Source organism: Dendrobates tinctorius, unplaced genomic scaffold (genome assembly GCF_039654945.1).
Source record: "Dendrobates tinctorius isolate UK_male_01 unplaced genomic scaffold, ASM3965494v1 ptg000156l, whole genome shotgun sequence".
Classification (NCBI taxonomy): Eukaryota; Metazoa; Chordata; class Amphibia; order Anura; family Dendrobatidae; genus Dendrobates; species Dendrobates tinctorius.
In genome coordinates, this window is record NW_027361823.1 from 21,411,253 (window position 1) to 21,425,634 (window position 14,382).

The following is a 14,382-nucleotide window of genomic DNA, read 5'->3' on the forward strand; positions in this document are numbered from 1 at the left end:
TACCCCTGCAGAATTTTTGCTTTCTTGGCCTATTTTCAGAGAATATGAATGATAACACCAAAAAACTTTGTCTCCACTCATGGTTAGTGGCTGGTGAAGCCATTTATTGTCAAACTACTATGTTATCTCTTTTTAAATCCTGAACACAACCCAAAACATCCAAATGACCCTGATCAAAAGTTTACATACCCTGGTTATTTTGGCCCGTTAACATGCTCAGAAGTGGACACAAATTCGTTTGAATGGCTACTAATGGTAACATCCTCACCTGTGACAACTGCCAGGAAAATTGTTCGGGATGCAAAGAAAAACCCACAAAACAACATCATCTGAAATACTGGGCTCTCTGAAAACTAGTGGTGTGACTCTTTCAAGATGCACAATAAGGAGGCACTTGAGGAATGGTCATTTGGATGTTTTGGATTGTTATTATGATTTAAAGAGAGAAAACACAGTAGTTTGACAATAAATGGCTTCACCCAACCACTAACTATGAGCTGGGAAAAAGTTTTGTTGTTATATATTCTCTGCAAAAAAGGTGAAGAAAGCAGAAATTCTGCCAGGGTATGTAAACTTTTGAGCACAACTGTAAATATATCCATCTTCCTTCTCACTTCCCCAATGGGATGGGGGGGGGTCTTTTTGCCCTCTCATTCTCAGGTCCTCTGGGAGTTTGAGTGCTCTTCGCAGGATCTTGGTTGTTCCCAGCATTGCTCTTTTCTGGATATATACTTTACATCTGCCACATTTAAAAAAAGATAGCCATGTGATAAATGTCTTGTGATATAATCATCCAGATTAAGGGCATAATTGCAAATTTTTCAAAGTTTGCCAAAATTCCAATATTTTCACAAATAAATGCAGAAAATATCAGGCCTAAAATTTACCACCAACGTGAACTAAAATGTTTATTGGTAAAAAAAAAAAAAAAAAAAAAAAAAAAAAACCACACCTCAGGATCACTGGGATAAATTAAAGAGTTCTATCGTTACCACATACATAAAGTGACAATGGTCAGAACTGCAACATTTTTCTGGTCATGAAGGTGCAAATATGCTCAGAGGTGAAGGGGTTAACACGTCCAAGAGGGTAAGACAAAAAACACAAAATAGAATTAGTAGAAAATGCACTTTTATTTGTATGGAAAAAAAGCGACAGTAAGATTTGTAAAAGATCTGTGATCAGTATTATATTGTCCATATGAAAATCAAACTAGAAAAATAAAAATGCAAAAAGCTAGAAACAAAAAGATACATGTTTTCTTCTCAGCAGTGCAACTTGTGATCACATTGCATTAGACTAGTCAAGTATACAACAGAAAAAAAAAAAAAAAAAAAAAATTGTAATGAAAAAGAAACTCTCCCCTGTAACTAGGGGGTCAGCGATTATAAGTGCAAAGATCATTTGAAGTTTAAGAAATCTGTAATCATTTCACATGGGGTCTAAACTTTAGACAATTTCACCATGAAGTGCTCAAAAATAAAACAAAAAACACCTAAATGAGTTTACTTAAAGATAAATTAAATTAAGACTATACAGTAAACAAAAAAAACAAAAACCAAAACACAAGTTAAATAGTGAGCTAACACAACCAAATCTCAACACAGATGACATCCTCAAAGCAAGCTGGTATCATTAGGAGAGGCTGAAATACAGGTGTCTTAAAAACATTAAATGTCTTTTGCAAAGTACAGAAAATGTAAAGTACCCATAGATTAATATTTTACTACAGAAATAGGTGAACAACTCACTCACGCTTCTTAAAGGGACTCAAAAGACGTGTTAATGCTCCCCAATCTGGGTGCAGCATAAAAGCTGACAGACCCCAATTAAAGCACTGAGATTACTGGGCTTCTTGGTGTAGTTTTGATGAAGTCTCCATTTTATCTGCTGCAGCTGTGTCAGTCCTCTCAGTGAGGAGCTGTGGTTAACTCAAAACACACCATATCATTGGACTGCTTTCTGCCTACACTCTGCATAGGCAAAAAGCAATCTAATCAGTAGTAAGATAGCCAGGGCTTGTGAATATTTAGAGCTGCATAGTGGGAGCACATGATTGAGAGGACTAGCAGAGCTGCAGCCAATAAGTGTTTTAAAGATAACTACAGCAAGAAGTCGAGTAAATGACACAGCAATAAGTGTCCGACACTACTTTATGATGATGTTAAATGGGGCAGCAAAAATCTGGTGTCAGATTGTCTTTAAAGGATATATTGACAATAGCACCTTTTTTATTGCACTATGCATGCATAAATATTCCAGTTTTGATTCAAGAACTTACTACTATGTTATGTCTATAGCTTCTATGCAACGCCATGGAAACAGACAACAAAAACCCCGTGTAGTCGGATTCTGCAGTCTCATCTGTTCTCTACTTCGGGTTCACATAGCAAATATTTCTCAGCAAAAAGTAGGGCGACGCATGAGAGCATGACTCCAGGCTCAGACTACACAAGGTTTCCTTGTATATTATAATAAAGAAAGCACGTAGGCCTGCATAGAGGCTGGGAATCCGATGTATTGAGACATGTATATTTATATAAAAAAAAAAAACAAACAAAAAAAACACCCTAGTAGAACAGTATATTAAGTAGTGAATCATTCTACATCTATTTCTCTAATAAAAATACAAAATGATCGGCACTTTGGAACAGTAACTTAAAGGATTTTCACATTTATCAAATAGGGGGCATTAGAATTGGCATCTCAAGTGTTAAAACCTCCAATAATAAGGCCTACAAAACTAGACACAAAAACATCTCTCAGAGGCAGCAGCAGAGGTCATGCATCCCACAGAATCCACGTATATGGCTCCAAAACAAGCTGCGTATAGCGAGAGGAATGTCGGCAAATTGTCATCATAGCCAAATACTGCTGAGTCCTCAGTCCCACACATCAGATCTTCAGATTGAGAGGTGCCCACTAGTGGGTTTTATCTAGCAGGATCATAGTATTTTCCTAGTGTATGTGATAAGGCCACATTACTCCATTTCGGCTCTATTTTGAAGGTGTTATATTCAGGTGAAGAGGATCTGTACATAGATTAAAGTGATCATGGTGATAACGAGGTCTGCACTAAAGAGAATGCCTAAAACACGTGAGGAACACACACAAATCATTTATGTGGCTGCGCTCCATATGAAACTTTTAACACTTTGTGTGGCCAGTCTATTGGGCCCTAATGCAAAAAAGTGAGATTCCCACTTATTGATATTTATACATAGTTTTGGAACTTCTGGTGACATACATATAGGTCTAACACACAAAAAAAAAAAAAAAAAAAAAAAAGATTTTTGTTTCGGCATCTGGTAAACTGCGCCCCAAATCTTGAAAAACCTAGAATGTACAGTACGCTGGATTATAGGAAGTGACAGCTTCACACGCCTGCGTATCTCTGAGTCCAGTCTTTTGCTATTCTGTTGTATCTGTAATGAGAAAGATTAATTTACAAAAAAAAAAAAAAAAAAAAAAAAAAAAAAAAAACACAGGAGGAGATGGTTATAGGCAACTGCACAATTTAAACCCCCTTTTTCACATGTTACTCCACTTTTGACCATTACACTTTTATACCTGGCAATTTATTGCGCTCTGCTAGCCACATAACTATTTTTATATATCCGCCAGCGCGGCTTGGGCGGTGGGTTCACGTGTCATACAACCACACAAGAGCCCCGGGACCGCGAGTGCCAACACGGGAGTTGAGTATAGGCTTTATTATAGATGGGCGTGGTCCTTATAAACAATATATATTATACACTGATTATTTACTATAGTAGGCTTTTTTTTTTTTTTCCATCATTTTAAGACATATTACATGTCCACAGGATGGATAATAACTAAGATTCCTGGGGTTTTGGCTGCTTAGCCCTCTTCTGACCTTTTGAAAATAGGATGCCCAATGTCACCTGGTGGATGAAGTGATCTTATAGATAGTAAATGGAGCAGTAGTTGCACACTCTTACTACCTCTCCTTTCAAAATGCTGACATTTGGGACATTACTTCATGGGGGTGGAGCTCTCCACAGGCAAAACCCCAGCAATGTCCCAAAAGTCAGCATTTTAAAATGAGAGGTAGTAAGAGTGCGCAACTACTGCTCCATTTACTATCTATAAGATCACTTCATCCACCAGGTGACATTGGGCATCCTATTTTCAAAAGGTCAGAAGAGGGCTAAGCAGCCAAAACCGCAGCAATCATATTACCTGTCCACAGGATGGACAATATCTACAAGGGCTGTTTGTACGACAAGAGAAGGATCTTATATTCCCACAGACATGAGACTGCTGCAGCTAATCATTGGCAGCCGAGCAGCCACCTGTCAGAAGAGGAAGCAAGGAGAATGGTTGGAGGGCTAACAGCAGTATGAGAGAAACATCTGGGAAGCTGTAGATACTGTACATTATCTGTTACTTTTGGGCAATACTGCCCGTTTTAGAAAAAGTAGTGATCATTCCCTTTAAGTATGGTGCTGGTCAGGTCAGTGTTTGGGACGTCAGGCTAAAAAGAACAGGAGTCACAACTCTATCAGGAAATGTGCCCATGACAGCTTCAGGATACAGCATTTTTGCACCTTTTTGGTCACTTGCATCATAGTTTTTGCCTACTGACGGTTCTCAGTATTTTTTTTTTTGTATTCTCCATTCAATGAAAAAGACACTGGCTGGTTGACACAAAAACACTCAAAAAGATGAGCGTAATGTGGATATCTTTTCAGCCTTTCCCTTGAATTGTTAAGTATGGAGAAGATGCCTGAAGAACGGTCAAGGTCACTTTTAGCCACTTGGCATCTTTTGAAATCTGATGTGGCTAAGAGACATTCAGGTAAAAATGGAAAGCAGAGATCATACCCATAACAAGGGAACACCTCAACTGCACAAAAATGTAATGATACATAAAGATCAAATTTTATTGAGGTGTTCCCTTGTTATGAGTATGATCTCTGCTTTCCATTTTTACATACCCTGGTGAACCCTCTTGTTCCTCAATATAAACTCATGGTGTGTTAGTGGTGCCCTCCATTTTTTTCTACAGCTAAGACGTTAAAACGCCTTTTTTCCCCCTCAGACAGATTTTAGGAAGAATCCTCATACCCTTGTGGAAAAACCCAAGATAAAGCAGCTGAAGAAAACATATCTTTAGGCCATATTACAACTGGAAAGTGTCTGATGGAGATGGGTTACAAAATGTCGCCGAATTAAAACTTACTTTTCCTTGTCTGTCTTGTAGATCTGTGCAATATCTGGTACTAAAGGATCATCTGGGTTGGGATCACAGAGTAGGGAGCATATAGATAACAAAACTGGAAAATAAAAAACAAGATGGAGTACACGAGTATTGCATTTAAGGCTAAGTTGACACTAGGCATTTTTGAAGCTCTCTTTAATGCAAATTTTCAGGTGTGTTTTACAGTACCAGCAAAGTCTGAGATTTCAGAAATCTCACGCACACAGCTTGTTTTGTCATCAGGATTCTGTGTTTTGCTGGGGTTTTTTTGCACAATGGAGCAGGTCACTTTCAGCTGTTTTTCCACTCATTTAAAAGAATGGGTCATGGAAAGAAAAATCTAGCATGCCAAAACCGCAGCAAAAACTGCACAAAGAAAAAAAAACACCTAGTGTGAACTTGGCCTAATAGGTTTTAAACGGACACTGAAATTAACTAATGTGACAATATGTGCTACACTAAACCGTGCCCTATACTGCGTACAGTGTCGGGAACTCCGCCATCATGGACATCTAGAAAAAGCATTAAAAGCTAGTTTCAGCCAAATAAACACAGGGGATGTTCTCCGCATTACTGATTAACCCAAGGAGAAGAAGAAGAAAAAAAAAAAAAAAAAAAAAAAAAAAAAAAAAAAAACACACCCTGACAGCACTTTACTTTGTATCCGTCCCAAATGTCTCTCAGTAGGATTTCAAGCATGTTATATCTCCACCTGCTGTGTCCTTACTTGGAATATTAGTATTTTGGGCAATAAAAGGAAATTCTACGTCGAGTACGACCAATGTGGCAAACTCTGCACACAATGGCTAACTGCCACATGATTTTGCAGTGGTGAGCAGAGTTTTGGCTGCATTCTTGAGTTTTTTGGATTAATTTTTAATTGTGAAACAAACTTGTGGGTCATGACTAGGGCTTACTTTTGTCACCCGCACAGATCTGACTCCTCCAGGTAGTGCCACACACTTTCTACATCTGTACATCGTGTTAGGACTGTGCTTGGTACTGTATTTTTGCAGCTGAGCCCACTTCAACTGAAATGAGTTGCAAAAAGTCATAGCCACTACCAAACATATGGTATTCCGACTTGTGGCATTGAAAAGGAAATGGTGTGCTCACCACGGCCGGTGATAAGTGGGGGGGGCATGAACAAAAAGCAAAGACAGAAACCCCCTTTAATACAACAATATATTATTTATGTATCCTCATTCCACCACACCTGCTAGGTAAGAGACTTCACTTCTAAGCCAAAAATGGCCTCATACAGTATTCTCTGATGTAACACTCATTCTGTATAGCTTGGGAATCAGATTTTGGTAAATAGGTCACATGGACGAGTGCATTACATCCACTGCCTCCAATACAGATTACAATGAGCTCAAAAGGAAACACTTGCCCTAGAAATGTTTGTATCGGGGGCTCTCCGTGCATCAGTTCATGCAATGGAACACCACTGGATCAAGTGCACCAACTTTTTAGAGTTTCCATTCCTGTTGGTTCCCATCTTCTGTCCATCTACCATTTTACTGTCACTGCAGTGGTAAGTGTGCAACATTATCTAAATGTATAGAAGTGACTGCATTAATAGGCTGCGCTGGTAACTGCAGTTGTGCTTGGCTTCTTCCAAATGAGCCGAAAGATGACAATGAATCTGCCGATATCACATTATCTCATTTACCTTTTGATATAGTCAAGGCTGGGGACCACTGTGACCTCAAAATATCAAGACAAATGCTTCCATTGCTGTTTATATTTGGATGATAGATTTTTGTTGTGAATGCCACCTGGAAAAAAAAAAAATAAAAAAAAATAAAAAAAATAAAAATATATGGATCAGCGCAAAACAGGGAATAAATAGGTCAGTCTGCACCCACAGGTACGACGCCAGACCGGCTACAATATGAGCACTGGGGTGAAAACATAGCTCTTTAGTCAGCTCTACAGAAGGATAAAAGCGATTATAACTAAGTATGCAAAATGATCATTTCATGTTTGATTGGTATTTGGAAAAGGGAGCCTATGAAACTTAAATGTTATGGACAACATTATTATAGACAAATATTTTACATAGGTTAGTGGTGATCTAGTTAAAATCTGCACCAAGTTTTAGGATGCAATCTTCATTCCTTCGTTCATTTTCAGACCTCCTGATATGCAGTTTGCAGCGTTATCCAAGTGTCAGATTTTTCTTGTGTGCACATGTCCCATCAGTAATACAGGCTGGGTGTGAGGGTGCTGCCTTCTTCATTAGTTCTACAACTTGTATTTATTTCTTCTTCATGTGCTTTCATCCATTTATATAGTCTGTATTCTCTGCCCTCCTTGAATCTGACATGAGAACCAGCCCTTAGGCTCTCCTTTTGATTAGCTGGGCTGGCGCAGCTTCGTCATCATAGTCGTGCCAGGACAGTGAATCAGAAGAAAAGCCACGCATGCCGTCTAGTAAGAGTGGGACGTCATGGCGCTTGTACAGCAGACAGATTACCGCTATGGCCAATGGACCGGGTCATGAGAATCTATTAACACCAACTCTAGTGGCAACAAAGTGTAAAGACTCCGGCGACGGCCCTGTAGATTATATTCTGTTTCTACAACAGTATAGCACAATATACACTGCTGATTTGAATGCATTTTTCATACCTTTGGTGGCTTGAACGGATAATCTGTAGGAAACTGGATTGTGAGATAGAAGACCCCACCCTGATAAGGACTGTCAGACTGTGGGGGGGGGGGGGAAACAAAACATCATATATTTAGTCTAACAGACACACAAGTTAAAGCAGTGTTCTACATGACATTTATTCATTATCGCCACAACATGCCATAAATGTCTGAAGGAGAGGATCCCAGATCCATCTTCAGAGACAGATCGGGAAAAACCACTGGCACAAAATAAAAAGCCTGAATTACAGACCCCCGATGTGGTTCGTGATCCACTATTTATGCATAAGCTCTTATTCCCAAAAACCATAAAAGGTGATAAATAAGTGAATGATAACTTACAGGTCCCATAATCGTTGCCTGCCAGTGAAACACTGCAAAGCAAAGAAAAAAAAATTAGATAAGTTATACTACATAGAGACTTAGTGGTAAAAGAAAAAGCTGCAAATTTTATCCAGCTTACAGTCATCGCCGACTGGTCCTGCCGAGCACTGAGCGGGAGGGTCACGCTGCAAGTCGGTTAACTCCTAAGAGAGAGGGGAAAAAAAGAAAAATTATAGCAAAACGGGGGAGGCCGACATATCATTAGAGAGGACCTGTCACTTGGCAAAAAAAAAAAAAAAAAAAAAAAAACACCCAGATCCTGCGCAGTTTGCAAAAAAAAAAAAAAAAAACAAAACACAAACTGATGCACTGGATCCGTTTTTGCGACAGATTCGTCTCAGCAGCAGCTGTAGGAATTAAAGGAATAGAAGTTATGGAGAGGGAGAGAGAGCGCGAGTGCAAATTTCTTTTGTGCCAGAATTGAAAAAGCAGCCGTAGGGATTGAAATAGAGAAATTATTCCAGCAGGCATGCTCAGTTTTAAAAGACTGAATCCATCACTGGATTCCGTATTCTGACGGACAGCGACGGATCTTATGCCCATAGTCTTCCATTATAGCCAACGACGGACGGATCCGTCGGACGACGGATGAAATGTGTAGCCATCTGTCACAATCCATCGCCAATACAAGTCTAGGAGAAAAAATAAAACGGATCCAGCACAATCAGTGGCTGGATCCGTTTTTTTGACAAAACGACGGCTTGTGACTGATGGCAAAAAAAAAAGGATGTGAGAAAGAGGCCTTATGGCACACTTCCCCACTCACAGATGTGTAAAAGCAGACTGGCCAAAGCACACAAGTCATAGAATCATAGAAACGTAGAGTTGGAAGGGACCTCCTGGGCCATCTGGTCCAACCCCCTGCTCAAAGCAGGATTCGCTAAATCATCCCAGTCAGATGTCTGTCCAGCCTCTGTTTGAAGACTTCCATTGAAGGAGAACTCACCACTTCTCGTGGCAGCCTGTTCCACTCATTGATCACTCTGTCAAAAAGTTTTTTCTAATATCTAATCTGTGTCTCCTCCCATTCAGTTTCATCCCATTGCTTCTAGTCTTTCCTTGTGCAAATGAGAATAAAGTTGATCCTTCTACAATGTGACAGCCCTTTAGATATTTGTAGACCGCTATTAAGTCTCCTCTCAGTCTTCTCTTTTGCAAACTAAACATTCCCAAATCCTGCAACCTTTCCTCATAAGACAGGGTTTGCAGACCGGTCACCATTCTGGTCGCTCTTCTGAACTTGCTCCAGTTTGTTGATGTCTTTTTTAAAATGTGGTGCCCAAAACTGGACACAATATTCCAGATGAGGTCTGACCAAAGAGGAGTAGAGGGAAATAATGACTTCACGTGATCTAGACTGTATGCTTCTGTTAATACATCCTAGAATTGCATTTGCCTTTTTTGCTGCTGCATCACACTGTTGACTCATATTCAGTCTGTGATCTATTAGTATACCCAAGTCTTTTTCACATGTGCTGTCACTTAGCCCTATTCCTCCCACTCTATATATGCTTTTTTCATTTTTATTGCCCAGATGTAGTACTTTGCATTTCTCCCTGTTAAAAACCATTCTGTTAGTTGCTGCCCACTTCTCCAGTTTATTTAAATCTTTTTGAATCCTCTCTCTCTCTTCTCTAGTATTAGCTATCCCTCCTAGCTTTGTGTCATCAGCAAATTTAATCAGTTTACCCTCAATTCCTTCATCTAAATCGTTGATAAAGATGTTGAACAATACAGGGCTCAGGACAGAGCCCTGTGGTACCCCACTTGAGACATTCTTCCAACTGGATGTGCAGCCATTTACGACCACTCTTTGGGTCCGATCACTAAGCCAGTTATGAATCCACCTAACAGTTGCCTTGTCCATTCCATACTTAGTCATTTTTTCAATAAGGATTGTATGAGAGACTTTGTCAAATGCTTTGCTGAAGTCAAGATATACTATATCTACAGCATTTCCTTGATCCACCCAATCAGTGATACCGTCATAGAAGGAAATTAAGTTAGTCTGACATGACTTATTAGTTACAAACCCATGCTGACTCTGTTTAATCACTTCATTCTTATCCAGGTATTGACATACATGTTGTTTAATAATTTGTTCAAAGATCTTTCCTGGTATAGAAGTCAGACTCACCGACCTATAGTTGCCTGGGTCCACCTTCTTCCACTTTTTGAAGATAGGAACAACATTTGCTGTTCTCCAGTCTTCTGGCACTTCTCCTGTTCTCCAAGAATTTTCAAAGATTATGGAGAGGGGTTCAAAAATTTCTTCTGCTAACTCCTTCAGTACTCTGGGGTGTAATTCATCTGGACCTGGAGACTTGAATTCATTTAGGTTAGCTAAGTGTTTCCTCACTATCTTTCTGTTTATAGATATCCTGGATTCTTCTATTCCCTTAATAGGACAGTGGATAACAGTTGATGTTGCATTTCCTTTCTGAGAGAAAACAGATGCAAAATAGGAATTTAAAAGTTCAGCCTTCTCAACATCCTGTCTTACCATTTCATCATTTTCATCCTGTAAAAATCCTATAGCATCTTTGACTTTTCTTTTACTTTTGACATATCCCCAAAATCCTTTATTATTGCTTTTGACATCTCTTGCAAGCCTCAGTTCATTTTCAGCTTTAGCTAATCTGATTTGTGCCCTGCAGGTTCTGCAGACAGCATTATATTCTTCTTTAGATATGCCTCCCTCTTTCCATTTTATAAACATTTTTTTCTTCCTTTTTAGCATGTGCTTAAGTTCTGTGTTAATCCATCCTGGTTTCCTTAAATGCTTCCCTCTTTTCGGAATTGTTAACAACTGTGCTTTGAGAATTTCATTTTTCAAGATTTCCCATCCTTCCTGGACATTTTTGTCTTTAAGGATATCCAGCCATTGGATCCCTCCAATTCTCTTTCTGAATCCCTTAAAATCTGCCTTTCTGAAATCTAACCTTGACGTCTGAGTCTTCACAGGTCTTCCGCCTCTAGTTATCCAAAATTCTAAAATAGCATGGTCGCTACCTCCTAGGGTCCCAGCCACTTTTACCTCCTCAACCATTTCCTCCCTGTTTATAAGGATTAGATCCAAGGTAGCAAGGTAGTCACATCATGCAAACTGTGGGTCGATTAATCGTTGCATTTGAGCCTTTTCTTTAGGCTATGTGCACACGTAGCGTTTTAAAACGCTCACTAAAAACCGGACTCCTTCCCAGAAATCGCGCGTTTTTACCGCAATTTTCGCGTGCGTTATTCAAGCACTTTCCAAGCGATTTGAAGCATCGCTTGGAAAGTGATTGACAGGTTGGTCACACTCGTCAAACATAGTGTTTGACAAGTGTGACCAGGTTTTTACTATTGAGGCCGCCTATGCGGCATCAATAGTAAAAGATGGGATGTTGAAATGAAAAAAAAAAATAAAAAAAAAATAAATAAATCGGGGTATATTTACCTTCCGGCGTCCCGCATTCCCAGGCCTCAGCGTTCCCAGTAATGCCTTGCGAGACCTGTGATGACGTAGTCTCGCGTTGCTATAGCGATCTCACGAGACCGCTAGAGTCACGCAAGACTACGTCATTACAGGGCCTTGCCGCAAGGCATTACTGGGAACGCTAGGCCGGGAATGCAGCGCGGGACACCGGAAGGTAAATATACCCCGATTTTTTTTATTTTTTTATTTTTTTTACAGAGGTATGGTACCCAGGGCCTGGAGGACAGTCTCCTCCACACCGTGGGTACCAACCGCACATGAGACGCTTAACTTCCCGCATGGTGGGCATAGCCACATGCGGGAAGTAAGCGATTCTCATGCATTCCTATGGGTGCGGAATCGCGGCGATTCTTTGCGATTCCGCACAAAAGAATGAGCATGCTGCGAAATATATATATATATATATTTTCCCCATATATACATGTATTTGTGCACCACACAATCACCACCAAGATAAGGCAGGAACAATGCGGTGCTGTCATGGCTCTGGAAAAATCAAATTACTGGTAAGTAATTATCATTTTTCCCCTTCCCCCATGACAGCACCACACATGAGAGGAAAGATAGCAGAGACTCCTAGGGTGGGACAACAGCAGATAACACTTCTCCCCAAAGGCAAGATTTGAGAGCCCTAGGTCTAGCCTATAGTGTTGGAAGAAAGTGGATGGTGAAGACCATATTGCTGCTTTACAAATCTGTTCTACAGATGCATTTGTCCTTTTGGCCCAGGACGTGGCCATCGCCCTTGTAGAGTGAACCGTTACACCCAATGGGAGGAGTCTGACCTGAGGAAGAGTAAGACAGTGAAATAGCTATAAGTAGTCATCGTGCAATGGTTGATTTTGGAGCCTTCACCCCCCCCTCCCGTTTGTCCCCTGGAAGGAGACAAAAAGGGCCGAAGACTATCGCCATAATTATGCGACCTCTATATATTGGAGTAGGCAACATCTGACATCCAAGCAATGAAAGGTTTGCTCTCCCTGGGATTTTGGGTTGGCATAAAACGAGGGCAAAATTATTTCCTGGTCCCTGTGAATTTTGGAATTAACCTCCGGGAGGAAGGCTGGGTCAGTTATGATTACTCTGGTCATCCAGAAAGGTAGCGTATGGGGGATTCACAGAGATAGCTTGCAGCTCACAGACACGTTGAGCTGAAGTCAAGGCACCAGGAGTACTGTTTTCAACGTTAATTCCTTTACCGAAGTGGAAGTAATAGGCTCAAAAGGAGGAGATGTTAGGGTATTTAACACTAAATTTAGATCCCAGGGAGCTACCTTAGTCAGTAAATTGAGGGTCTGGTTGTGAAGGAGGCTCAAATGAACCTATAGACCCAAGGTTAATCGGCAAGTTTTTGGTCAAACAACGCACCCAGGGCAGATACCTGCACTTTTAGGGTGCTTGTGGACAACCCTCTTTCTAGCCCTTTTTGGAGGAATTCCAGGATCTCTTATTTGAACTTCCTGGCTCGTTTTGGATAACTGTCAGCCTGAGAACTCCAGGAACCTTTCCCAAATTTTTTGGTACTTGATTAAGGTTACTTTTTTTCCTTCTAGCGAGCAGGGTGGTCACCAAGGGCCTGAGGATCCCTTTGCTAAAAGGAGCCCCCTCTCAAGTTCCATGCGGTGAGATGGAGTCTGTGCACTTGAGGATGTAGTACTGGGCCATGGGATTCGGGATATCCAGGAGGATCTATGGGTCCGAGATAAACATGCGCCTGAGTCATGTAACCTATGCCCTTTTTGGCCAGAAAGGCGTGAGGATTACTTGTGCCTTGTCTTCTCAAATCTTTCCCAGGAATATTGGAATCAGGAGAAATGCATAAGCTAGGCGAAATTCCCAATGGTGTAGCAGTGCATCCACCCCTTCTGGGTGTTCTCTTGGGTTTAGAGAGTAGAACCTGTTTACTTTCCGATTCCTTCTTGTGGCAACCAGATTCACTTCTGGTGTGCCACAGACTCTCCCAAATATCTCCAGATTTAGGGACCACTCCCCCTGGTGTAATACATGCCGGCTTAAGAAGTCAGCCAGAAGATTGTCCCTTTCAAATGTGTCCCAGTCAGGGACAGAAGATTGTTTTCTGCCCAAATGAATAATTTTTTTTTTTTTTTGGGCTTCTGCCATCAGAAATGTTGACCGTGTACCCCCTTGTTGGTTTATGTAGGCTATGGCCGTACTGTTGTCGGATAAAATTGCAACATGTTTGCCTTGGATTTCTTCTTCATGAAGTACACCCTTTACAGCTGCCAGTTCTTTTAAACTGGAGGTTGCTGTCTTTATTGAAGGGTTCCCATTGGCCCTGTAAAATCCGGTCCGCTAGGTGTGCTCCCCAACCTAACAGACTTGTGTCCGTGGTTAGCACCACCGGGTTCTGAGCAGACCAGGGTACTGCCCTGCTTAAGTTTTTGGCGCTCAGCCACCATTTTAACGAGTTGTGAACTTGTGGCGACAAGACTATCTCCCGATTCAAATTGCAAGGGTATTTTCCCTGCTCGGTCAAGATCTGCCGCTGTAATTTTTTTTTTTTTGTGGCTTTGCGATCACCGGACCGCCGGGATTATCGCTGTTTAAGGGACATCGCCTGACCAGGTTGTATTTGTTGTACTTTTGATGAACGGTCCGACTCTTCCTCTCTGAGAGG

The 14,382-nt window shown here is 40.8% G+C and overlaps 1 protein-coding gene across 1 annotated transcript in view; it reads right to left on the reverse strand.

Moving 5' to 3' along the window:
* Positions 1-1,114: 1,114 nt before the first annotated feature.
* The window catches only part of UBE2D1 (ubiquitin conjugating enzyme E2 D1), a 37,399-nt gene continuing 24,131 nt past the window's right edge, over positions 1,115-14,382 (reverse strand). Inside the window, exons 2-7 of the mRNA XM_073548250.1 lie at positions 8,346-8,409; positions 8,225-8,256; positions 7,862-7,939; positions 6,900-7,005; positions 5,207-5,300; positions 1,115-3,425 (exon numbers count right to left, since the gene is read on the reverse strand). Of these exons, the coding sequence (XP_073404351.1) occupies positions 3,377-3,425; positions 5,207-5,300; positions 6,900-7,005; positions 7,862-7,939; positions 8,225-8,256; positions 8,346-8,409 (423 nt within the window). The 3' untranslated portion in view covers positions 1,115-3,376. The remainder of the gene's footprint in view (positions 3,426-5,206; positions 5,301-6,899; positions 7,006-7,861; positions 7,940-8,224; positions 8,257-8,345; positions 8,410-14,382) is intronic.